At 39.2% G+C, this 27323-nt stretch overlaps 1 protein-coding gene across 1 annotated transcript in view; it reads left to right on the top strand.

Moving 5' to 3' along the window:
• Positions 1–26941, top strand: part of EIF3H (eukaryotic translation initiation factor 3 subunit H) — a 95378-nt gene extending 68437 nt beyond the window's left edge. Inside the window, exons 3-8 of the mRNA XM_086336334.1 lie at positions 9665–9832; positions 11382–11481; positions 12717–12866; positions 21405–21525; positions 24878–25010; positions 26717–26941. Coding sequence (XP_086192460.1) covers positions 9665–9832; positions 11382–11481; positions 12717–12866; positions 21405–21525; positions 24878–25010; positions 26717–26814 — 770 coding nt within the window. The 3' untranslated portion in view covers positions 26815–26941. The remainder of the gene's footprint in view (positions 1–9664; positions 9833–11381; positions 11482–12716; positions 12867–21404; positions 21526–24877; positions 25011–26716) is intronic.
• Positions 26942–27323: the final 382 nt, after the last annotated feature.

Here is a 27323-nt window from a genome sequence, read left to right as displayed (position 1 = left end):
TCTTCTGATAAGGGCACTTACTCCCTTCTTGTGAAGGCTTCAGTCTGATGACCTCAACTAAAACCAGTTCCTTCCCAAAGGCCCTGTCCCCACATACCATCACATTGCAGCCTTTAACCTACAAATTTGGGATGGCCACAGTTCAGTCCATAGCAGACAGGATTCAGACCAGGCTGGCTACTTCAGATTCTGAATAATCTTGTGCCGAATTCTCTGCTCCCACAGTTTAGGAGCTTTGGTATCCAGATTATTTGGTGACTCTGTTAAATGTAATAAGTTGGCCAGCAAAAGAAAACTCTTATTGATACATGTGTATGTACTCCTTTAATACGGCCCAAGTGGCATAGTGGTAAAGAATCTGCCTGCCAAGCAGGAAATGTGGGTTTGACCCCTGGGTCGGGAAGATGCCCTGGAGAAGGAAATGGCAACCCACTCCAGTATTCTTGCCTCAGAAATCCCATGGACAGAGGAGCTGGTAGGGTACAGTCCATGGGGTTGCAGGGAGTCAGACACGACTGAGTGACTAAACAGCAGCAGCAACTCCTTGAATATCATATGTATTTTACACTCCTTTTGCTAAAAACTAAGGAAAATAAAGGTAAGAATAAATAAGAAAACAGAAATCATCTCTGATCCCACACCCTGGAGAACTGTTGCCATTACCATTTCAGTGTATTTCTTGACCATTTCAGCATATTTCTTTCTAGTATTTCTCTTTAGGAGGAGGGAGCAACTTTCACATGTGCTTTTTAAAATTTTTTCTTCTTGGCCTCTTATAAGCAGTTTCCCAGTTAAAATTCTAGAAAACTTCTAAGTGCTTTTTGCCTTGGAGAAAACAGATTTGAGAGCTACTGAGCAGGTAGAGTATTATATGAGCTGAATATGGGAGAAGGTGGTCAAGATTGGTGACTCAGGACCTCTCAGGGAGGGAGAAAACAAAATTAGTAGGTGTGTGTGGAGGGTGGGATTGATAAAAGTCAGTGCATGCTTTTACAGAGTGCATTACCTATGGAACTCCCCCTTGAAAATGCTCGTTACAAGCAAGCAGTCGTCCGGACTGGAGGTACGTTTTTAAAATTGCCATCATCAGATGGTTGGAAGTTGAAACCACTGTTTTCTAGGTGAGGAAATTAAGGTACAGAGAGATAAATGCGTTATTTAACCAACAGCTCGTATTGAAGGAGGGACTGTCTTTAAAGATCGTGTCAGCATAACTTCATCAAGCTCCCAGCACAGGTGATGCTCAGTAAATGGTTTCAGAATGAACAGGTTTGCTCCTACACGGCAAACAGTACTTCCAAGAAGATCATTTGTTCTTTATTTAAAGCGTTTAGTGCTTACTCCTGATGCACCCCAGTCTGTTTTTTTACAGTAGTTCAGTAGGTAGTTTGTTAGGTAGTTTCTTATAGGATGAAACTGTTAATTCATTTCAGTAGCCCTTCTTTTCTTCTGCTGCTGCTGCTTCTTCTGTTGCTAAGTTGTACAAACTGTTTTCTGTTTTATGAAAAAATAATCATGAGACAGTCTCTCCTTGTTTTATTTTAAAAACCTAGATTTATTTTTTTAAAGGTAAATCAGTTGTAATTGTTCTATTAGAAAAATGTTTTTGCATCTCAAAAAGCTGCATAATAGTTTTCCTTTAAAACCCCACGTGAAAATTTTATTTTAGGGTTAAGAACTAGAGAAAATCTACTTTGAGATCTTGGTTTTCCCCCTTTTGGATAATATAAATCATCATGTTTTCCATTTTGCCTTGATTGCCATTTGTTTGTCTAGTCACTAAGTTGTGTCTGACTCTTTGCCACCCCATGGACTGTAGTCGGTGAGGCTTCCTTGTCCATGGGATTTCTCAGGCGAAAATACTGAAACAGATTGCCATTTCCTTCTCCATTGATTGCCAGTGCTCAGAGCTAAATTTGTGTGTTTTAACCAAAATATCTGTGGCTTGCTTCACTTTGTTCAGGTCTCTGCCTCACCTTTAATTTCCACCTTCTTTAATTTTACTTCCCTTAGATGTGATTTCACTGATTACATTTTAATGCAAGCTACTTCCTGTGCTCCATGAACATGCTAAGATGGAGATATATCAGTTTTTATCTGTCTGCCTATCTGGGGCTTCCCTGATGGCTCAGTGATAAAGAATCCGCTTGCCAGTGCAGCAGACTCAGGTTTGATCCGTGGGTTAGGAAGATCCCCTAGAGAAGGAAATGACAACCCACTCCTGTATTCTTGCCTGGAAAATCACATGGACGGAGGAGCCTGGCAGGTTGCAGTGCACGAGGTCATAAAAGACTCAGACACGACTTAGTAAACAGCAACATCTACCTATATATGTATAATTTTTTAATGATTGTGACCATTCCCTAGTACATTAACAACAATCACAATTTTGACATATTTCTGTTAGCACCTCACTTTGTGCCAAACATTAAACAAGTACATGGTATATATATCTGTAAATATGTTGGAGTGTTATTTGTCCTCATGAAAAGAGCATGAAATATTTATTTTTCTAAATCCAGAGATTCTCATTTGGTCTTCTAACATTTGTGCTCTTCATTGTAACAAGTCATATTCATAAGAGTATGAATTTGTTGTGTATATACATAGTATTTTCTGTGAAGAATCCTGTTTATTTCATAGGCGACTTCTTCTCCAGGTGGCGCTAGGGATAAAGAACCTGCCAGCTAATGCAGAAGGCATAAGAGATGCAGGTTCGATCCCTGGGTTGGGAAGATCCCCTGGAGGAGGGTATTGCAACCCACTGTACTGTTCTTGCCTGAAGAACCCCTATGGACAAATTTACAACTATATGAATTTGTTGCAGTAGTATTTTCTGTGAAGAATCCAGTTTGTTTCATAGGATACTTCTTGAGTTACATTAAAACCCCTTAAAAAACCCTCTGGCTTCCAATAGTTTTCTAAGCTCTTGCTGGTTTTAAAAGGTAGAGTAGCACACATATCCCCTTCCCCCCTTTCCCAGATTTGCATACAGAAGAAGTTACATGTCAGAATTCATAAATACTTTAAAGAAGAAATTAAACCACCCAGGACAAATGAACAGTTTAAAGGATATTTCTGGTAAGATTAAGAAAGTATTTTTGTTATTTCATTTTAAATAGAATAGATTCATGTCTAAGTAGAGTAGAATTTATATTGGACACTTTATTTTGAGAAACTGAGCTTTTACCATAATTCTTAAGCAATCCCAGAGTGATCTTAAGAACAGGTATATTAACTGAGGGGAAAACAGATGAATACATAAATGCAGACTTGGTGAAGAGAGTATGGACGTTTAAGAAACGTGTACTCCACCCTAAGCAGCTGCTGCTGCTAAGTCACTTCAGTCATGTCCAACTCTGCGCGACCCCATAGATGGCAGCCCACCAGGCTCCCCCATCCCTGGGATTCTCCAGGCAAGAACACTGGAGTGGGTTGCCATTTCCTTCTCCAATGCACGAAAGTGAAAAGTGAAAGTGAAGTCGCTTAGTCGTGTCCGACTCTTAGCGACCCCATGGACTGCAGCCCACCAGGCTCCTCCGTCCATGGGATTTTCCAGACAAAAGAGTACTGGAGCGGGGTGCCATTACCTTCTCCTACCCAAAGTAGACTCTTATTTGTTTTTTTCAAATGCACATTCTGTTTGCTTAAATCTACATCTGCTTCTAGCTTTGAACATTGCCTGAGACGTATGTGTCACTTGGCAGGAAATTGACATGAAGGGGAAAGCACCGAGTAGTTGGGGTAGAGCCTCACGGTTGATAACCCATCCGCACTCGCTGTGACCTGTGGCGCTGCTGGGAGGGAGCTTTGTGATAATTTTCTTACAAGCCGTCCTTAGGACAGCCCTAATGCCAGGACAGATAGGAAATTTTGATGTATTTTCCCTGTGATGCTTGTGGTAATCATCGATTTGTTTCAGAGTTGTGGGGTTTTGTTTGCTTGCTTGCTTTTAAAGCTGTTTGCATCTCTTGGCTGAGCTTAGTTTGTTCTTGCTGCAAAGAGCATGTATACTACATCTGGTCTCTCTTTGTTCCTTTTCTTGATGTGTTTGTGCATCTTTGATCTGAGCCAGTGCTTGGTTACAAAGTAATCTTGGCAGAAGTTTAAAATACTAACATAGAATGCAGTGTTTTAGGAGGTTGATTATATATTTGTGATAATTCTCAACTTTGACATTTAAAAATCCTTGATGGTAGTTTTATCACTTAAAATCTTACTGGTAGTGCTAAATTATTGGTTAATTTAGTGATCAAACATGCACACGCTATGGTTTCTGAAAACCTAGAAATTGTGTGTTTCTACTCTCTCTCTGTTATGCTTTATTGATTCAGAAATAATTCTCTCAACTTTACTAATAAGAAGAGATGAGATCCTGTAAATGGGTGGTTGCCTGGCTTCAGAGTCAGAAAGTCTGAAGTCCAGTTGAGTCCTGCCCCTTCACATGCTGTAATACACAACTTTTTAAAAAGATGTCAATAATCATGATTGCTTGTCTCATTAGAGTCATCCTGAGGAATAAAGTCAAGTACCATGTGTAGACCTCTTAACAGGAAGGCTGACTTAATAAGTGCTCACTAAGTGCTAGTTTCTTTCCTGTTGCTTAGCTCTCTCCCTTTTTCTCCACACTATGTCAATACATATGCACATTTTAAAATGTGGTTTTATTGTATTTTTTAAATGATTTAGATTTATTTGCTACAATGTTAAGTAGTCAAATAATAGATCTGTTGAATTGTTTTTAATTTTTAAAATTTAAATTAGATTATTCCTTGGTTCCTTAACTGTTCTCTAAAAAGACATCTGTAAGCTCTCCCCAGTTCACTGCGTGCCCACCTCCCCCCCCAAATCTGCCAGACAGATCGTTTTAGAGTATGTTTCAGTTTTCTTCTTTCAGCTCATCCCCACCTGGCCAACTGTGTTAATTCCTTGTTCCTGTTTTTTTGGTGATAAATTGCATTCATGAGGGCTCACTTAAAATAATAAAATAAAGATGATTTTTAAAATGAAGGTGGGAAATTTGAGGTGAAAAAAATACTAACTGATTATTCTGCTGAACTGAAAAGCTTCTAAGCCACCATCCTTCCCAGTGGTCTTAGGGAGAACTCAAAGTCTTATTTGGTTGTTTGCCAGTGTGAGTCCCAGCATAGCGTTTAAATAGAAGACTGCATATTATTTTCAGTGTTTTCATATTTGGAGATAAAAACTAGGGAAAGCCCTACAAATGTGATGGATTTTTGAAAGGAATAGTTAACTATTGGGCACCCTGCCTCAGTTAAGACAGTTTTAGCTCTAGGCAATTTAAAATTGCCTGTTTTGAAAAGAAGATATCTGGAAAAAGTGAATATGAATATACTGGTGCCAAACTGAACAGTTATTCAGTATTGTAAACCATGCTGTCCTTTGCTTGGGAGAGGCTTAACCAATTAAGATGATTGTAGAGGTTGAAGAGATTTATAAAACTTCATTTTTATAGCCTTCCAAGTTTTGTAGCACCACCTCAGTTGCATCTAAGTGTAATTTGTGTATTAGTAATTTGAGTTGGCTTAGCAGTAACTTTCAATTTGTCTTTGAAATTCATTTGCTATGCACTGCTTCTCCTCAGTTGAGAGGGTGTGTTTGCTTTTTAAATGAACAATGTTTAAAACATTCTTTCATAAACTTCTCACTACACAATTCTGAGCCTTTCTGTTGAGTATTATCATAAATTTTGAAGTATTTCCCTCTCCCAAAAGGTTTTTCCTTGCTATTCATCTTTGGGAAGTTCTCCAGAAATATTTAGCCATTAACTCAGAAGTGAGTGTCATTGGTTGGAGTTGCTGCCTGGGCTTCTGTTAAATCCGAGAACTTGGAGAACAAAAATGAAAGTGTCTGTAACCCTGAACCAACTCAGCAAAGTTGCCAGTAAAGGCTTGTTTATTATTTCATTAATCCGCATTAACTCCACAGTAGGGAGCTGTGGCACTTTATATCAAGGAACTTTTGGTTTTCTTTTCCTTCTCCTGTGTTTCTTTTTGCTGATTCTCTTCCTTCGGAGGTGTGAGGCAGTCCCTGGCTAGAAGTGAACCTATCTCCCTGTGTAGTCACATCTTTTCTACCCCTCTTTTAAAACTCCAGCGGGGGGTTAGGGGGTATTAAGTGAGGATGACCGGGAACGAGAAGGAAATGGCAGCAGTCCCCACTCGCCAAAGCCTGTGGGCTGGGACACCCGTCCTCACAGTCCCTTCCAGATAACATGAGCTCCTCTCATCCCAGTTCATCCAGTATCCTAGCTAAACTGGGTCTCTTGTTCATACCTCACCTACCCACCTCCGGTATCTCTCCCTTTCACCTCCAGCATAACTCCTGAGAGGGATCAGCAAAGCCACTAAAGCAGTGGCATTTGCCTGGGAGATGAGAATCTGGAATGACCATCCCTTATTTCCTATGTGAAGTTTGCTGCCGTGCCACTGTGTCACAACTCTCTTCCTTCTGTCAGAGGGATAAATGCGTGTCAGCTGGTGTGGCAGCTCAGCTACGTTGATTGGTGGGAGTGTTGGGAGCACAGTTTTGAGAGAGTTTAGCTTTTGTAGGGGTTGATTTTGTACTTTTTGAGAACCTGGGTTGGAGGAGGAAGGGAAAAACTGAGAAAGGCGCCAACAGTCTGTCATGTCTTGTGTGAACGTTAGAACAAGGACACGGACCTAAAAGACCGCAGAGATAAAAATTCACTTGGCTGTTTTTGAGTTGTCTCTTGCTTGCATATAATAGGGTAAATATGACTTCTTTAGAATTTTTTAAAATTAAATCAAAGTAACTTCTTTAAGCTTTGCTTCCCTGGTACCTCAGTGATAAAGAATGTATCTGCCAGTGCAGGAGACACATTGGTTTGATCAAACCCAAGGTTTGATCCTTGGGTCAGGAAGATTCCTTGGAAAAGGAATGGCAACCTCCAGTATTCTTGCCTGGGAAATCTCATGAATAGAGGACCTTGGCAGGCTACAGTCCTGGGGTTGCAAAGAGTCAGACACGACTGAGTGCCTGACCACCGCTTGTTTACACTGTGCGTTTCCTGGAGCCTCTTGTGTAGTTGCAGCAAGGACTGGGCCTCAGTGCACCACCCAGGTTCACTTTGGAGCTCTGGCACCCCAGCCTCACCTTTTCAAGGGTCACTTGCAGTCTTTTTAGATCCTTTCTTTCCCTGTGATACCTCCAAGAAAACATTCATTTAAAAAAAAAATGTGTTTTTTAATTTAAAAAATGAATGGTTTAAAGTCTATAAACCAAGATGAAGAATGACCTGCAACTTCACATATTTTTTGTGTAATAGTGAAATTTCAGTTCATTGTAGATTTTTCAAGAACAGTTTTATTAACTCCCCTCTCATTGTTCTTAACCCTTAAATTTGTTTTTTCATCATATGAAAGCTCTTGTGACCTTAAAAATAAATTTTTATTACAATGGTAAATCCATAAGGCAACAGGCTTCACTCATATCTCTTAGTCTCTTTTCTCGCTGAGAGAAATACTTCATTTTCCTTCTTATCCTTATTCAAGGGGCTTTGAGGAAGGTAAGACTCTGTATAAAGAAGGAATCTGGATGTTTGCTACCAATTGTAAGATGTTTTACTTCATGCTTCCTGAAAATGCTATTATTAAATCTGTTGTATTCAGGCTGTTTGACTTATTAGTAAGATTAAATATTTCTTAGAGATAGGCATTTTTATTTTAATTATTAATGCCTGCTAGAGGCCTGGCTTTAGTTTATAGAAAAATCATTACTTACAAGTAGCATATCCAGTGAGCAGTGTGGAGTCAGAGCAGTTTGACTGGGATGAGCTCTCAGATCTTTTTGGAGATAGGAAAACTGAGCATCAGAGAAGGACAGCAAGATCCCCCATGAGAGAAATCCCAGCGCCAGCATGAAAACCTAGATTGCTAGATTCCAAGTCTTTTCTTTATTATTATTGCAAGTTGGTAGAATCTGATTTGTGCTTATTTTGTAACTAAATTGTACGTTGACAGGTGTTTAAGAAGGACCTGTTTTAAAAACAGCTCATACCATACAGTCGTGTTCTGCACTGTCAGTTGCTTGTAATTGATCTCTCTCTCTACTTTCCTGTCCGTTTAAAACAAATACTAAATTTAGCTCTGGCTCCTGTTTTACTGGTAATGTTAGAATTTTTCATTCATAAATTACATTTGATTAAAATTTACTAGCCGAATCAGTGATTTTACTTTAAAAGAATTGTGAAATTTTAAAACAGAGATCATAGTAGTGGTTCTATCCCAGTTTTATGTGGTTGATGGAAATCTCTTAACTGGCTAGGAAGGGGATCTCTTATATGCTTGAGAGTGAAAAAATTAAGAGAAGAGATATTTGATACAGGATCACCGTATTAATTTTAGACTGCTGCTTCTTGAGACCATCATGTTGTATATAAAAAGAAAAATTCAAAAAGCACTTAATTCTGAATAGTTGATGAGTTGGCTGCCATCTTTTATCATGAGAAATACAACTTTCGTTGGAATAAGCAGATTTATAATTTCTTTACCTAGTAACAGGCGTTGAAAAGACCATGTCCATCTGAGGAAGTTTCTTTTATATTCTTTGATCCTAAATTTTGTTTGATTTGTAAAACCATAGCACTGTGACCAAGGAAATGACATTTAACCCACTTTTGCTGAAACCTGATTAAAAATTTAAAAAATGAAATGGTTCGATTTGAGTTAAACAAGTATGTTTAAGTGCGTTTATTATACAGAAATAGCTTGACTATTACACTAACTATAAAATTTTCTCCTGTTTTACGTATTTGCTACTCATTATTGGGCTATATTGCTTTTTAAAATACATTATTTATTGTATTGTCAATTTGCACCGATTTTCCTGGTAATACGGCTTTGAGTTAATAATGTATATTATAGTCATTGACAATAAAAGTTAATTCAACTGTTCCGTTCCATACATGGTGATTAGCATATGACTTATCTAATAAGTAATATTGATTACTTAATGTAAAGGAACTCCCAGACAAGAAAAAAATTCTTTTTAAAATTTAGCACATGCAGCAGGGGGCACCAGACGAAGGCAAAAATGAATTCTTATATTTTTAATCAGCTGCAGCTTGTGTCCTATTCATACTTAAATCATGTGGTAGTTAACTGTTTCCCCATTAGTTTTCTTGATGGTTTTAACTTCTTAGTTCTAAAAGCTTTGTTGAAAACAGTGATAACTACTCTCAACTTATTCATTCAAACAAAACTTCTTACAGCCAACCAATTTAGTAATTCATAAATTTCTTCTTAAAAGAGACCACATTTAATAAATAATTACTTGTTTGCAATAAAGCATTATTATTACTGTTAATATTACTATTAAAATTATTACTATTATACTATATTATATTACTACTAATATACTATCATTACTATTAATATTATTAGTTTTTAAATACTGTTTCTACAGAATGTTTTTTGGCTAATGAGAAAAGGAATGCCCTAATGATTTGAAGGCTTAATTTGTTTTCTTTATTGTAAAGTGAGTGAATTTAAAAATCTGGAAAAATGTTCCCTGTAGATAAGAAATAGCTGTATAGAAATTTGTTTCCAAAAAGGCTTGTTTTTTCATATAGGTGATGTCATTAAACAGTTGTTCTTTTGTCCCCCTCGTGCCCATCATCTAGTCCAATATCAGATGGAGATGATGCGGAGCCTGCGCCATGTAAACATCGACCACCTCCACGTGGGCTGGTACCAGTCCACATACTACGGCTCGTTCGTCACCCGGGCCCTTCTGGATTCTCAGTTCAGTTACCAGCATGCCATTGAGGAGTCTGTCGTTCTCATTTACGGTTAGTAGGAGTTTCCTTTATTATTCTTTTCTTCCCTTAATATTATTGCTACTACTATTTTTGCTTTCTGTCTTTTGCCTCTAAGAGCAGCCTGGCAGGCCTTCCCAAGTAAATACCAACCCTGTTTCTGCAGCAGCCTCAGCAGCAGCTAAGTCTAGACAGGGTTTCCTTCTTTCTGTTTATTTTTCTTGCTATCAGAGCCCTGATGTGTACATTTTGGAATGCTGGAGTAGCTGCTTCATTTTTATTCCTCCATCTCCCCTCCCTCATTTGAAGGGGCTGGTGGAACTAGACCAGATGTCTAACAAACCCCGATTGCTAGAGTGTCTGGCTCTGTACGTGACTGACCAATCATAACACAGTGTGCCAAGTTTTTTTTTTTTATACCTCTGACAGCAGCGTACAAAACCTGGACTGTTTCTTAGCACAAAGATTTTTTTCTTTTCGGCCAATTTAATGGTGTTTCCTCAAGCTCTCCAGACCAGATGTTCTGTGCTGTATCAGAACTGTAGGCAATTTAACAGCTTTATAGCCTTCCCCCTCCCCAAACACTCACAGTTGGCCATATCTGGCAGACTTGCATATAGTTTCCAGCTGAGAAGTAAATGTAACGTCCTGAGTATCTGTCAGAAAAAATACTAATGAATACGATCAATCTTATGAGCTGCCCCCAAATTGTTTCAGTATGTTAACAATTGGATTACAGTAAAGAACAAGTTGTTAAAGTGTACTTATATTGGCTGGAAACATTGCATCATCAGACCTTGATGAATTTTCCACTTGTTTCAATCTATTTTGGTTTTCATTTTATCACCTATTGCTAAAAGTTTCACTGTGTTAAGTTTCAGGCAACATGAATGTTAACACAGGTTTTAGGCGAATATTGGCATGCCGGAGCCGTTATCATGCAGCAAGTGCTAAGCTCCCTTACTCTTGGAGTGTTTAAGCAGTTAGTTTTGACAAAATTAGTTTCTTTAAAGCTAAAAAGACACTTGTGATTGCACCTTGACTTTAGTGGTTTTGTTTTTAGAATTTGCTTTAACTAAAAAAATGTGAGCAGTGATTATTAGGATGGATAAAGTGTTTGCAGGGCCATTCATTTAAATTAGGGATAGAGGAAATACACAAGTGCATCCAGGGAGTTTTCATATTTAATATTAGTATTTTGCTTTTAATTATGCAAGATATATATAAGATGTATGGAACATATGCTGTATTTAATTTTTGTGAAGATTGCTGGTTCCAGTTGAGTAGATCTGAAAATAACTGTATTTTGTATCTTATATTTATAGTTTCAGGTGGAAGTTATTCTGCCTAGTATAAGTAGGATGATAGTTTTTCACTTAGCGTTTGCTATATTGCTTTGAATCTGCTTCAGATTGTGCTCTGATCTTCATTGATTTTTATTTTATTCTTCATTTATGTTTATTTTGATCTTCATTTTGCTAAGATTGTACAATAATTAACAGAATGTGCTCAGAACCAGTGTCATTTGAGCACTGGTAGTGACAAAATTCTTAGTAATTTCTTTCTCTTTTCTTTATTTGAGATCCCATAAAAACTGCCCAAGGGTCTCTCTCACTAAAGGCATACAGACTGACTCCTAAATTGATGGAAGTTTGTAAAGAAAAGGATTTTTCTCCCGAAGCGTAAGTGTTTGGGGGCCTATAAGGCATATGTTAAGGACTGGGCATTTTTCTTTTAAGATACTAGTTTGCCACACGAATTGAGTCCTCGGCGGTGGTGCGGTAATGCTTCTGACATGTGGACGGTAGAAGTGTCTGCATGGCTGAGTGCCCCTTGATCTCTCCCTTTCCATGTTTAAACTGTTCTTTATGGAATGTCTCATCTGTTGTTCTCACCATGGGTGAATGCAGTTAGAATGAGAATTAATTAGCTACTGGATTTGAAGAAATACATGATTAAATAAAAGGAGATGGGATGGGTATTCAGCGGCTGTCAGTTTGTAAGCTCTGTGTCAGAACAGTTGTGAGCCGTTTGTCTTATTTTCTGACCTCCTGTTTCATTGTGGGGGACGGGGTGTGGAAAGACAACGTTTTAAGGGTTTAGTAAGGAGTGTGGCTTTTGGGAAATTTTATAGGTGACAGGAATGCAGAGAACTAATTATTAAAGCTGTTTTGTGATCCTGCATAATGGCACTGGGATATTTACATTAAAATTTTTTTAAATTTCGAATTCTTTCATTTTCTGTTAATTATAGGAATATGTATTTCTTAATAAATTAAAGTTAGTGGCTTTGACTTCATTTGGGACAGACAGTTCATGACTAATTTCCCATTTGGCTCCTAAAGAAATTAACATACAAAGAATTTTAAAAGAAAAGCTAACTCATGAACATCTCCTTTGTATGGTAATTATAATTAAACTGTGAGAAGTTGTATTCTTGCTGTGTTTTCAACCATTGTGTGTGGAATAGCCTGTGAGTGTCCTGCTCATTGTTCATCTCTTTGAGTTCAGTTGGTTTTTAAAGTGAACTTTCCAAGAATGAGAGTATTTCTCTTTTCTAGCTGTTTGTTTTAAATATTTTAGATATAGATTATATAGCATAATTTCATATGACATTTGCATTTTTTAGTATGTGGAATTTCAAAGATACCTGATTATGAAGAAAGAATTGTTTCTGTGGCCAAGAGTCTTATTTTCTGGTCTTACAGCTCCAACTCAGATCATTTTCCGAATTGTTCAAATCACTCAACTTGTGCTTGATTCTGTAATTCTCTCCCTTTTTTAAAGATTGCTAATGAAACAAACAAAAACCCTGAAGAGGGCCTGTAATTAGGAAAAATGTAAAATGTATGAAATAGTCACTTTAACACTTACTTCTGACCACCAGACTATAAAGTATTTTTAACATGCTTTGCAGATTGAAAAAGGGAAATATCACCTTTGAGCACATGTTTGAAGAAGTGCCGATTGTAATTAAAAATTCACATCTGATCAACGTTCTAATGTGGGAGCTAGAGAAGAAGTCAGCTGTAGCAGACAAACATGAATTGCTCAGTCTTGCTAGCAGGTAAGCAACCCTGTCTCATGAAAAGTCCCCCCCTTTTTTTTTAAATCACTTTCTGCAAAAGATTTTTTAATTTAGACATTACCTGTGAAACAAGGGGAAAAAAATGACTTAAGCATGTTGGGAGGTTCTTAAGACATAGTAACAGCACATAGTACTTGTCCTGCTGCTGCTGCTGCTGCTAAGTCACTTCAGTCGTGTCCGACTCTGTGTGACCCCATAGACGGCAGCCCACCAGGCTCCCCCATCCCTGGGATTCTCCAGGCAAGAACACTGGAGTGGGTTGCCATTGCCTTCTCCAATGCGTGAAAGTGAAAAGTGAAAGTGAAGTCGCTCAGTCGTGTCTGACTCTTAGCGACCCCATGGACTGCCGCCTACCAAGCTCCTCCGTCCATGGGATTCTCCAGGCAAGAATACTGGAGTGGGTTGCCATGCCCTCCTCCAGGGGTCTTCCCTACTCAGGGATTGAACCTGCAGTGCCAGGTCTCTGGCATTGCAGGCATTCTCTTTACTGTTTGAGCCATGAGGGAAGCCCGGAAGAGCACCATGGTTATTGATAAAGTGAGATGAGGTTTGAATACTAATTACCTCTTGTCATTGTAGCTGACAGCTGCCTTGCCGTGTCATTTTTGCTTTGAGATGGTAAATGCCCATGGAGGAGGGGTTTTTTGATGTGGCTCAGCCTTATTTATTGTACACGAACATTAGAGGCTATGGTATTATGTCTGGATACTTAATAATGTGTAGGAGAAAACCAGAAATGCTTGTTTGTTTTACTGTGGCACTTGCCCTTGTTCAGATGTAGACTCTGTATAGCAGTAAACTTTCCACTTGAATTTTCAATCAAAATTAGAATTTTCTGAACCTGACACTGGTTTTTGCTCTCTTAGCCAGTGGTAACATAATTTGCCCCATCCTGACTGCCTTAGCTATCTAGTTGCTAAGATACTATTTATTATATTGGTAAAATGCTGACTGAGGTGTGCCAAAACAGGGTATTTCCTTTATGGAATTAATGTTTCATTTCCCCTCATTTATTGCTTTTAACAGAAATATGAACAGAGTCAAGTATGCTGCTGCTAAGTCGCATCAGTCAATGTCCGACTCCGTGCGACCCCATAGACGGCAGCCTACCAGGCTCCCCCGTCCCTGGGATTCTCCAGGCAACAATACTGGAGTGCGTTGCCATTTCCTTCTCCAGTGCATGAAAGTGAAAAGTGAAAGTGAAGTCGCTCAGTCGTGTCCGACTCTGTGCGACCCCGTGGACTGTAGCCCAGCAGGCTCCTCCATCCATGGGATTTTCCAGGCAAGAGTACTGGAGTGGCTCCTCCTAAATGCTCTTTAAGCTTGATGCTAGTGATTGTTCTCTGTGGCGGGAGGAAGCTATCAGCAGGTAGGTGTAGGTAAACTATGAATATGCAGCTGCTGAATGAAAAACAAGGTGTGTTTTCTTAAAGCAGCCAGCTTGGAACAGAAGCTCAGGTATTCATCAGATTTTTAGTTATCCCAGATAGAAGCTTTACAAAAGAATATACAGGCTTTGTGCTTCCTCAGTCTAAGCCAAGTGAGGATAAACCCGGAAGCACAGTGTGCCCAGTGCTCTTGTCCATGCACCAGGACGGGTGGGGCTGTGGTTGAAGAACCACCTTCCCATTGCTTGAACTCATCACAGAGACCATTAGAAAGTCTTTACAGAGGAAGGAGATGGAAACTGGATGGTAAACGGAGTGCTAAGTAATACAGCCAGGTTGTAAGGCTCATTTGGCACTAAAGAGTGTACTGTTTGACTGCAAACATACATTCATAATAGTCCTTTAATTTGTCTCTTTTAGAAGGTCATATTTTTCTTGATTGCTTTCACAAACACACTTGGCACACCTGTATTTAAAGCACTGAGCTAAGAACCTTTTTCAACATGCAAGGTTACAATTTGATGTATTAAGTATATAGTTATATAATAATTTTAAATTTACTATGTGAAAGCTTTTGCTTATATAATTTATGTCTTCACCTTTTCCCAAGCTTCCTTTATTGATCATACAAAACAAATACAGCCCTTCTCTGCTTTCCCATTACCAGTGAGCTGGTCTGCAATGTCTGTCTGTCCAAAGCAGCATTTGTAATAGCCAAGAAACTGTTCCTAGTTCACCATAGCAACTAAGATCAGGACAAATATTTATTTTATTATAGTTTTTATCTTCTGTATTTTATGTGAAATAGGAAAAGGCCTTTGCTTTCCATGTGAAGCTATTTAAAAGGGTAAATTGCTATTCCTTTGGGGAGAAAAAAAGAAGCAACCCTGAAGCTGTGCTTATATTAATGGACTGCTACATTGACCCGAATTGATAATACTAATTTAAAACACTGAAATAAATGTAACCTTCATGCCTCTCAGATTTTAATTTCTAACATTAGTAGCACGATGATGTTAATCATCATTTGCCATACAAATTTTTTCTAAGAAACTGCCTCAGAAATCATTCTGAAGTAGCTCCATAAACACTTTGCTTGGTCTTGCTTTTCACAACCCATATGTGTATATCAGTTTTTTGATTTACCTGATAAATTTGCTCTATGCTATGAATAAAACATACTACATTCCCTTTCATTTGAAAAATTCTGATTCTCAATTTTATTAGATGGAAGTTTTGGTGTGGTTATTTCATAACAGCCTTTATTAATTTTTAAAAATGTGTTACACAAGCCTTCAGTTTTTCACACATGAAAAAAAATCTGTTTTTTTTTCCTCTTTAAAAAATAAACTAAGTGCGGGCATCATACATGAAGGATAGTAAGGACAAATTGACACTGCAGCCAGAGCAGGCCTATCACTGTGCGTCCTGGTTCACATCTGTTTAAGTTATCTGTTTCCAGTTCTTTGTTTCCTGGGCAATAAAAGAAAAGACTGTATTATTGAGACTCTGAGGAGTAACTCTGTTTCAGTATTCTGGTTGCACTGGTACTGAAAAGATCCCCATAAAGTTGCTCTTGGTAATGTACCTGATTCCCTGTGAACGTTATCTGTGAAACAGTTCTGTATTATTGTTAATTCCTTTTAGCCTTCAAGACCTGAACTGTGCAGATTTTCAAGTATTTCTTGCTGGTTAGGTTTCTGAAGAGCATTCTTGTAACAGACTGTTACGAGATGTTTACAGTCCGCATACCTGTGCTTGCGCTCTTCCAGTATAACATTCGCCTATATAACACGTGACGCTAGTACTTTACGTGAAAGACAGTTTTTGGTGGTGAGGGAAGGTCTGTTCTGGTAGTACCTTTCTTGTTGCTGAAATCGGCGCAGTCAGACTCCCGGATACAAGATCTGGAAACAAATACTCGATGTTTCTCTGCAGTGGCAGTAATTCTCCTCAGTGGCTTTTTCCTGTCTCTCTACCCTCTCCTCCATCACCCAGTCAAGGATTGGGGCTGACCTTTCCCTTCTCTGAATTTCTTTGCACTTCAGGATATAAATGACTTATATAACAAATAATCCTGTAGTGAATTACAGTATTTCGTATTTCTTTGGGCTTCAATTCTTTCACTGGTGAACATGAGAGTTCAGGGTCTCTCTGAGGTCTCATCTGGTCTCTCTTTTTCTGCACCCTTTTTCCTGAGTATCTCCAGTTCCTCTTTGTACTGATTCTTTTCTGTTAAATTTGTTGACTGGCTTTCTCCATTGAAAAAAAATAAAAAGTTTTTTTTTAAATGCTTGACTCTTGAGAAAAATTGAAAGAATGTTAAGTCATACAATAAACATGCATAAACCTTTACTTGTATACCTTTGCACCCACTCTCTTTGTAGACATAAATGGGTTCTTCCCTGAACCATTTGAAAGTAAATTACAGACCTGATACTTAACCCCTAAATACTTGAACGTGCATCTCCTAAGAATAAGTAAGGACATTTAAACTTGTTTAAGCTTCTCTCATCTTAAAAGACGAAGTTCCAAAAAGAACAGCTTTTGACCTTGTATCAGTTTATCCATTTCCTTTCACCATTTACTTCATTTTTTCCTTTACAAACTTTTTAATAGGATTTTCTGCATGTCACTGTCTGTATTTACTCATTTCCCACTTATCCTAAACACTCAGTGTTCCATCTATTCTGTGATAGAGTTTTTGCTCAAGCCACACAAGATGACTTAATCACGATATTGCTGGATATGGTAGACTCTTAAGCATTTAAAGTGCTGATAACAGATTCTTCCTGAAATATTTTGAGTCTAGGATTCTACTACTGGGTTTCTTGTCTTTCTCCACAGTCAGCCTTCCTCTGCTCATCCCTAAACTATGTGTTCCTTGGGGTCTGTCTTCCTGTATGTGATTCCTGGGGTGATCTCATCTTCATCCTTGTCTGTGGCTACCTTCGGTCAGGGGCTCATTATTTCTTTTCCTGATTACTTTCACAGTCTCTTAATTTCCTGCTTCTGACCTTTTCCTCTTTCATTGCAGTTATCTTGCTAAAACTAAAGTGTATGATCACATTACTCCTTTGCTTAGAATTTTGGCTGAGACCCCTTTGTCTGTCCTTAGAATAGAATCCAGACTTCTAGCCCTGGCTTCCAAGAGTCTCTGCTGTGTGACTGTTTGCCTCTTCAGGTTCATTGCTCTCTTTTTCCCCTCATCTTGCCCTTCTTCCGAGGAGCTTCTGATGTACTGAGTTAATTGTGGTTCTGCAGATGTGTCACACTTTTCATGCCAGTGTCTCTGAACAGGCTTCCTACACACAGTATCTGAAGTGTCCCTCCCCGTGTTCCTTGTCTTCAGCTCCCGTCTCCAACTTCTTCAAAAACTCAAAATACAGCTGTCACATAATCTAGAGGGTCTTCATCTGATCCTATCAAACTATCTTTTATGCTTCTCTTCTATTATAGTCTCCCACCACTGTGTTGCACTTCTCTCTTTGTGTTCCTTCTCAGTAGAATGTTCTGAGTGTGACTGGGAAAGTAAGTATGTACTTAGTAATGTATATTGAAAGAATGCATGCGAGAGGACACAGTATTGTTAAATTTCAGAAGTTATTTGGAAAGCAGTGTAAATAATCAGTCGATCTGGACATTTGATTAGATATTGGGGGAAAAATATTTTTAATCCTCATCTTGCACTATCAGCTCAAATTACAGATGAATTAAAATCAGACTATTAAGAAATTGGAAAAAAAACCAGAGTGAATACTTAATCTGATTTCCAAGGAAGAAGAAATATCTGAAAGTTAAAGGTGATTCACAAGATTATAATAAGATAAATATTAAATAAGATTTAATTTGCAAAAAGCACTTGATTTTTAGGTTAAGTCATCAGGCCAAGCTCTCAAGGTAAGGTAGGCAGTGCCAAACCTAGAATTAAAAGATTGATTTATACACACCCACAGAGGCCAGACCTGTGCTCTGTCTGCTATTTAAGATGAAGAGTCAAAGTGTTCTTTTTGTTTAGGTTACAGATGGAATCCATATAGAATTCATGTTTTAGCTGGATCTAGTTTTACTCATTCCCAGGATTCCCATTCTGTTTCTTCCTCAGGATCTTTTCTGTCTTAAGTGCTGTAACCAACCATGCATCTGCTCAGGCATGGAAACTGGGAGTCACCCTTGATTCCTCTCTCAGTTCTGCCCGTTTTCCTCCGTGCTAACTGCCACGGGGCTAGTGCATGCCACTGCCACTACTGTCTAATACCACAGTGTATTTCGTGTGTGTGTGTGTGCAGTTTTAAAAGCAGAGATAAACTCACAGAAAAGGAAGGCACCATTTTAACCATTTTTAATATATTTGCAGTATTGTGCATTCAGTACCAATTCTCATCCCCCGTCCCCTTGCAGTCACTTGTTACTTTCTGTCTCTATGGATTTGCCTCTTCTGGACATTTCATATAAATAGAGCCATATGATAAGTGGCATTTGTGTCTGGTTTCTTTCACTTAGTGTAATGCCTTTAAGTTTCATTCATGGATCAATACTTTATTCTCTATGATGCAGTAGTATTCCATTATATGGATGTATCACAATTTATTTATCCTTTTCTTGTTCCCACTTTCTGGCTGTTTTGAATAATTCAGACATTAACATACACGTACGAGTTTTTGTACGAGCATGATTTTTCAGTTCTTTTGAGTGTGTGTGTATGTATATATTTATATACACACCTAGGAATAGAATTGCTGGGTCATGTGATAACTTTGTGTTTAACTCTTCGAGGTACCACCAAACTGGTTTCCACAGTGGCAGCACTGTTTTACATTCTCACTACAAATGTGTGAGTGTTCTAATTTTTCTTCATTCTTTCCAGCACTTCTGTCAGTTCAGTTCAGTCACTCAGTCCTGTCTAACTCTTCGTGACCGCGTGGACTACATCACACCAGGCCTCCCTATCCATCATCAACTCCTGGAGCTTACTCAAACTCATGTCCATTGAGTCGGTGATGCCATCCAACCATCTCATCCTCTCTTGTCCCCTTCTCCCACCTTCGATCTTTCCCAGCATCAGGGTGTTTTCCAATGAGTTAGTTCTTTGCATCAGGTGGCCAAAGTATTGGAGTTTTAGCTTCGGCATCAGTCCTTCCAATGAATATTCAGGACTGATTTCCTTTAGGATGGGCTGGTTGGATCTCCTTGCAGTCCAAGAGACTCTGAAGAGTCTTCTCCAACACCATAGTTCAAAAGCATCAATTCTTCAGCGCTCAACTTTCCTTATAGTCCAACTCTCACATCCATACATGACTACTGGAAAAACCAAAGCTTTGACTAGATGGACCTATGTTGGTAAAGTAATGTCTCTGCTTTTTACTATGCTGTCTAGGTTGGTTATAACTTTTCTTCCAAGGAGCAAGCATCTTTTAATTTCATGGCTGCAGTCACCATCTGCAGTGATTTTGGAGCCCAAAAAAATTAAGTCTGTTACTGTTTCCTTTGTTTCCCCATGTATTTGCCATGAAGTGATGGGACCAGATGCCGTGATCTTAGTTTTCTGACTCTTTACCATCTTCTGGTTTCTACTCTCCAGTGTATTCTTTGTATAGCAGCCAGGGTGGTCATTTTAAAATTTAAGGCAAAACGTGTCACTAGGGTGGAGAAGGCATTGGCACCCTACTCCAGTACTCTTGCCTGGAAAATCCCATGGATGGAGGAGCCTGGTGGGCCACAGTCCATGGGGTCGCTGAGAGTCGGACAAGACTCATCGACTTCACTTTCACTTTTCACTTTCCCCGCATTGGAGAAGGCAATGGCAACCCACTCCGGTGTTCTTGCCTGGAGAATCTCAGGGACGGGGGAGCCTTGTGGGCTGCCATCTATGGAGTCGCACAGAGTCGGACACGACTGAAGCGACTTAGCAGCAGCAGCAGCAGCAGCATGTCACCAGGGCACCATTCATGTTAGAGTCACAGGTCTCATTTGCACTGTGTTCTTGGAGTGTTGCATGGACAGCCAGCAGTTCCTCATACGTGCTTGTCTGACCTCCCTAACCTGTCTCTGTTCCTCCCACATCAGGCCCCATATTTTAAAATCTGTCTAGTTGTTGCCCATCTCAGGCCTTCAGCACTTGTGCTTTCTTCCACCTAGAATACTTTTTGCATGGCTGATGCCTTCTAATCCTTTGCTTTCAACCTGTCGTCTTTTAAAAGAAATATTCTGACCATACTATCTAAGTGTCTATCTCGTCTCTTCCCTTCTTCCTGTCAACTGTAAGCTAGTGAAGAGCAAGACTAGGAACGTCTCATTCACTGTCGTCTCCTCATTAACAGCGCTCCTTAGTAACAGCACTGAGACTGGAACAGAATAGTCATTTAGTAAATAGTCTTTTGGAACGAATGAGTGAATCCTGTTTGTCAGCTAGTTATTTTTAGATTACATCTGTGTGTAGTGGGCCTCACCATGGTAGGAGATTGTTGCAGGAGGAAATCAGTGAATATGATGGGCATTGTACAAGCCGTTAGCATCACTTTATAAGAAGATTTTGGTAAGTAAGCTACAGTTGAAATTTCTGGAGAGGAAAAGATGAAAAATGACTGTATTTCAGATTCTAGGAAGGGTAGAGGGAAAGGAGCCCTCTTCATTTGGCCTTGCAGAATAAATGCTGCTGTTACTCTTTCAGAACCTGCCAGGTAGAGAAATCACGTGCCAGAAGTGTCAAGTCTCTTTGCCTGGTTCTTCCTTTCTGTGACTTCTAATCTGAATGTCTGGAGCACAGTTAGGGAGGGCCGTGGTGGGGATAAGGAAGTGTAAGGAGTAGTGAGCTTAGGTTAAACTTGGTGTTCCAAAAGTACACGTTTTAGATAACCCTGCCGCTGCTACGTTTAACTGTTTACTGTTTTGACGTGTGTATGCTCTGACAGTAAGAAACTGAACTATTTCAAATACCATTGTAGTTACAGTTGTGGGTTTGATACAGAAAGTTTAATAACGTGCTGACTCACATTCTTTCCTCCACCCTTGCTTTCTTGTATGTGTGTGCTTTTTTTTTTTTTAAAGCAAATGGCAGATCACATTAGAGCAGTGGCAGAGCTTTAACTTTAAAAGTTCGACATGTCAGTATCTGTACTTTATATTTCAGCAATCACTTGGGGAAGACACTCCAGTTGCTGATGGACAGAGTGGATGAAATGAGTCAAGATATAGTTAAATATAACACGTACATGAGGAACACGAGTAAACAGCAGCAGCAGAAACATCAGGTTGGTATCTGGGAAAATCAGCTAACATAGAATTCATTTCTAAGTGTGATGCTTCAAGAGTCAGCTTCAAAATGACCTAAATTAATAAATCATTGACTCTTAGCTGGTAACTCTGTATCGTATTTTAAAAGATTATTCTTTATATAATATGTTCCTAATAGATTATTTGCAAGTTGTACTTAATAATACCTATCTTGAAGAGAGCTAGTATTTTAAGCTCAGATGGTAATGCCAAGGTTATGCAAATAAGGGCTACATTTATTGAGAAAATCAGGCAGAGAGATTCTGGAGGGTCACAGCTCATTTCTTTACTAACTATAATTGGTCTGCTAGTGGCTTATTGCAGTACAGTTATCAATCTCCAGTTCATTTTAAGAACTGAGCAATTGTGATTAAGAGCAAGCAATTTTGATAGGAAATAACCTATCAAATAACGTATCACAGACCAACTGCTGTGAAACAGATAGTATAATACAGAAAAACCCTAGGATTACCTGGATGTTCTCATATGCACATCCATACTGCTCTGGCCAATCATACTTTTCTTTGTCAGTGTTGCCTGAAGGCCACATGATTGATTCTCACAGTTCGTGGAATACTGTTTTGGACTATATTGCTCCAGAATATTCTTAGCATTTGGTTCATAGATAGTTGATTCCAGGGTGTACATCCATGCGAGTGTTTGATTAGTCTGTTCATTACAATGTACTTTAGGTGTTGGTAACTATAGAATTCTAAGCACAACTAAGTTGTTCTGAGAGTATTTTATTTAAAAATTAATTTCAATGTTCATATATTTACTGAAATTTAAAATGTATTTTTTCAGCATACATAAAATACCTTTTTTTTTTTTTTTAACTGAAAAGATGGTGATGAAGACAGTAATGTTGAATGTCTCTGGGGAAAATAAAACCATCTTGATCCTTTCTCCTACTGGCCCTTCCTATAGTTCAGGCTCAACTGGAAGATCAAGTTGAGAATCTGTCACTAATGAGACAGTTGATTCTGGGAACCAATTTTAAGAGAGTTTTTTTGGAATTCTGTCATAAATTTTTACACTTGACATTTGTTCTTAGCACCATTCATAACCCTTTTTAGATTTGTCTAACTTCTGTTCTCATGCCTTATAGTAAATAGAAATCTTCTCAAGGCAAGTTACTTCCCTTCTTTAGGAATCTAAGAACTTAAAATTTTTACTAGCCTACCCTGGTTTGCCATTCAGTTCAGTTCAGTTGCTCAGTCGTGTCTGACTCTTTGCGACCCCATGAATCACAGCACACCAGGCCTCCCTGTCCCTCACCATCTCCAGGAGTCCACTCAAACTCACGTTCATCAAGTCGGTGATGCCATCCAGCCATCTCATCCTCTGTCGTCCCCTTTTCCTCCTGCCCCCAATCCTTCCCAGCATCAGAGTCTTTTCCAATGAGTCAGCTCTTCGCATGAGGTGGCCAAAGTACTGGAGTTTCAGCTTTAACATTTTTCCTTCCAAAGAACACCCAGGCTGATCTCCTTCAGAATGGACTGGTTGGATCTCCTTGCAGTCCAAGGGACTCTCAAGAGTCTTCTCCAGCCCCACAGTTCAAAAGCATCAATTCTTCGGCGCTCAGTCTTCCTCACAGTCCAACTCTCACATCCATACATGACCACTGGAAAAACCATAGCCTTGAATAGACAGACCTTTGTTGGCAAAGTAATGTCTCTGCTTTTGAATATGCTATCTAGGTTGGTCATAACTTTTCTTCCAAGGAGTAAGCGTCTTTTAATTTCATGGCTGCAGTCACCATCTGCAGTGATTTTGGAGCCCCAAAAAATAAAGTGTGACACTTGCCACTGTTTCCCCATCTATTTGCCAGGAAGTGATGGGACCAGATGCCATGATCTTCGTTTTCTGAATGTTGAGCTTTAAGCCAACTTTTTCACTCTCCTCTTTCACTTTCATCAAGAGGCTTTTTAGTTCCTCTTCACTTTCTGCCATAACGGTGGTGTCATCTGCATATCTGAGGTTGTTGATATTTCTCCCGGCAATCTTGATTCCGGCTTGTGCTTCTTCCAGCCCAGAGTTTCTAATGATGTACTCTGCATAGAAATTAAATAAGCAGGGTGACAGTGTACAGCCTTGACGTACTCCTTTTCCTATTTGGAACCAGTCTGTTGTTCCCTGTCCAGTTCTAACTGTTGCTTCCTGACCTGCACACAGATTTCTCAAGAGGCAGGTCAGGTGGTTTGGTATTCCCATCTCTTTCAGAATTGTCCACAGTTTATTGTGATCCACACAGTCGAAGGCTTTGGCATAGTCAATAAAGCAGAAATAGATGTTTTTCTGGAACTCTCTTGCTTTTTCCATGATCCAGCAGATGTTGGCAATTTGATCTCTGGTTCCTCTGCCTTTTCTAAAACCAGCTTGAACATCTGGAAGTTCACGGTTCACGTATTGCTGAAGCCTGGCTTGGAGAATTTTGAGCATTACTTTACTAGCATGTGAGATGTGTGCAATTGTGCAGTAGTTTGAGCATTCTTTGGCATTGCCTTTCTTTGGGATTGGAATGAAAACTGACTATTTCCAGTCCTGTGGATACTGCTGGGTTTGCCATTACCTGACCTTTTAAGGCTGTGCATGGGCTATTACTCCCTTTGCTGTTTTAAGCAGTTCACAGCTATTAGCATCTTGATTGTAATTCGAACTGTAAGTTTATAGTTGGTCTATGTCTTTATATATACTCCCACTTTTTCTGCGTTGAATCATAGAATCCAGAGTTTGAAAGTTTTTGAAGTGTTATCTGAACTAATACTCATTCTCAGCTGTGGTGGTTTATCTGTTGTTAAGAATAATAATAGTATTTACTATTATGATAATAGTATGTTGTTACAGTGATGTTATAATAGTAACATCATCAATATTATTGTTCTTTTGGTCAATAGAGATAAAGTTGAAAAAATTCTACACTGTGGTATTTCATTACTTAGTTCTGTAAGTTAGGATGCATCATACTTGTAGTGCTGTTATTACCCTGTTGTCATAAATGGTCAAGTTCCTCCCTTTTTGCTCACTCTTCTTGAGCTTCTTTGCCTTTGAAGCCCCCTCACATAACCAGTTTTGCTTTTCCAAATCATTAGTTAGATTAGACTCTTAGAACTCAGAATGACACTAGAGTTTATAACAAAGTTTTCTTTGATTGGCATGACTGTCGCAATATTTAGCCTCTTAGAGGCAAGGATTAGGAAGGGTTGCGTTTATAAAACCGAGATTGGAATCAAAGCAGTGGGATTTCTGCTTATCGCATAAGTGAGGGAGGTGTTATTTTTCTCCTTGGGTAGAGAACAGTAACCCAGCCGTCCCCCGTCTGAATTTTAGTATCAGCAGCGTCGCCAGCAGGAGAACATGCAGCGCCAGAGCCGAGGAGAACCCCCGCTCCCTGAGGAGGATCTGTCCAAACTCTTCAAACCGCACCAGCCCCCTGCCAGGATGGATTCTCTGCTCATTGCAGGTACTGCTGGCCGTGCAGAGCATGGCTGGTTTTCTTTATTCTTTAGGAAGCGGAAGACGGTGGGAGGTTCACTAACAGTAAGATAGTGTATTTCAAATGGTTGAATGATGAACTTGAATCTGGCATCTGTAATTTCTGAAATTTAAGAGTTTGTCAGTCCTTGTTATTTCTAAGGTCCTTTTCAGTGCTCCACTCGGTGTTTATCTTAACAGACACTTCTGAGGTGGGATTATATCAACTTTCTAAAATGAGAAAGTTTTTATTGTGGATCATCTAACATAGAAACCAAGAGAAAATGTTTATTGTCTCATAATGGAAACGATCATTTAGCTGAAACCCCTCTTTTGGTGCTCTAGCCTGATTGAGCCTGGCCTGAATGTGGGTATGTGAAATTAATTGTAGTTTTCGACTCGAAGAAGCATCTCCCTTACTTTGACTCGTATTGTAGCAACATGAGTGTAACTCTGGATGGAGTTTCTCAGGGGATACCTAACATTTAACACTGCCTTAAGGTAGTGGAGGCCTTTTGTCCTGTGCTAGGACCTGATGTTGAATATATAACATTCATGCTCTTACTGAGCTGTAATAACTTATTTCTATGTAAATGTGGTTGAATACTGTTTGTTTTAGTCAGCCAGTTGTCCAAGAGATTTGTTAGTGTGAAAATCCAACTCACAGAAAAGCTGATCCTCTACAGTTTCTCATTTCTGTTGACATATTTTAGAGCAGGAGAAAATTCCAAATTCCTTAAAGCTTTCTGGTACATGTATAAATTAAATTTGGGAAACTGAGACACATTTCTTACCTAAGGTCCAGTTTAAGCAAAATTGTATTTCTTACACTTTTAAGAAATGTGTAACTGTCACATCAGATCAGATCACTCATCTGAGGACTCGGGCAGTAATGGAGCCCTCCCCTCACGTGGACTCCCACTCTGGCTCTGTCTTGGCTCTGGAGGTGCAGCAGGAGGCTGTTAATACTTCCAGAGCATGGACTCAAAACTCCTGTAGTTGTTAGCATCTGGGGCAGGGGGATCTGGTCAGTTTCTGTTCTTTGGTTGGTGTCTCCTTTCTACCTGACTGAGAAGAGCTAGTGGTGTTTTCTCACTTCTCTTAGTTACAGTGTTGGTCTGATCTACACTGTCAGTACATTTTGATTGACAACTAACATGTGCTAGTAACTGCTGATTGTCTTTTAAAAAGTTGTCGTTTTTCTTCATTCTCCATGTAACCAAGAATGGAAGATAGCTTATCTTCAAAACAACTGAAATTGTTTATTATCCCTTATGAGAGAATAGAATTCTTAACTCTTTTAAAACAATTTTTATTGCTGTATAGTTGCTGTACAATATTGTGTAAGTAACAGCTGTGCAATCTAGCGGTTCCGTTGCTTTTACGTTTATACTCCATTTGTAGTTATTATAAAATGTTGGCTATATCCCTGTGTTGTGTAGCCTCTAGCTCACTTTATACCTAATAGTTTGTACCGCTTATTCCCCTACCCCTGTATTACGCCTCCCTCCTTACCTCTCTCCACTGGTAACCCCTAGTGTGTTCTCTGTATCTTTGAGTCTGCTTCTTTTTTGTTATTGATTCAAAACATAATAAAATTCTGTATTATGCTGAGTTTATCATGTGACTAGTATTCTAGGTCATTTTGCAATTTGTGGAACATTATGACTCTTTTTCACTTTCCTGAATGCACAGGCCAGATTAACACTTACTGCCAGAACATCAAGGAGTTCACTGCCCAGAACTTAGGCAAGCTCTTCATGGCCCAGGCTCTTCAAGAATACAACAACTAAGAAGAGGAAGTTGCCAGAAAAAGAAGTTAACATAGACTCTTGAGATCACACTGGGGTAGCTCTTAGAAGAAGCACATTGGAATACTGGAAAGTCTTTCTAGCAATTAATAAAATAAAAATAAAGGAATCTTGAGTGCTCACTCATTTGGTTTTAGACAATATGTGTGTGTATATATATACACATTATGTTTAGCTTCTTATTTTTCTTTTGCTTATACCTGTGTATTTCTGACGATAAAGCAGGCTCGACCAAAAGTTTCACCAGTTCACACCTACAGGCTTCATCACGTTTGTTACCTTTTCGGTGCCACATTTCAACCACCGGTCCTGTGCTGCTTGTCCCGACGCCTGACCTGGAAGCCCTGGCACCTGCTCTGAATTCTCGGACTTCTTCGCTTGCCAGTGAGCGCAGCTGGAGCCCAGGCTTCCTGCTCCTGCCCTGGCACCCCTTGTTCTCAGGCCTGGGATCGCTTGGTGTACTTCCTGTGGCTGGCTTTTCATTTCTTCAG

The sequence above is a fragment of the Bos grunniens genome, chromosome 14 (assembly GCF_055505025.1).
Source record: "Bos grunniens cultivar Pamir isolate PY7600 chromosome 14, Bosgru_T2T1.0, whole genome shotgun sequence".
Lineage (NCBI taxonomy): Eukaryota > Metazoa > Chordata > Mammalia > Artiodactyla > Bovidae > Bos > Bos grunniens.
This window is presented reverse-complemented; position numbering and strand designations above follow the sequence as displayed.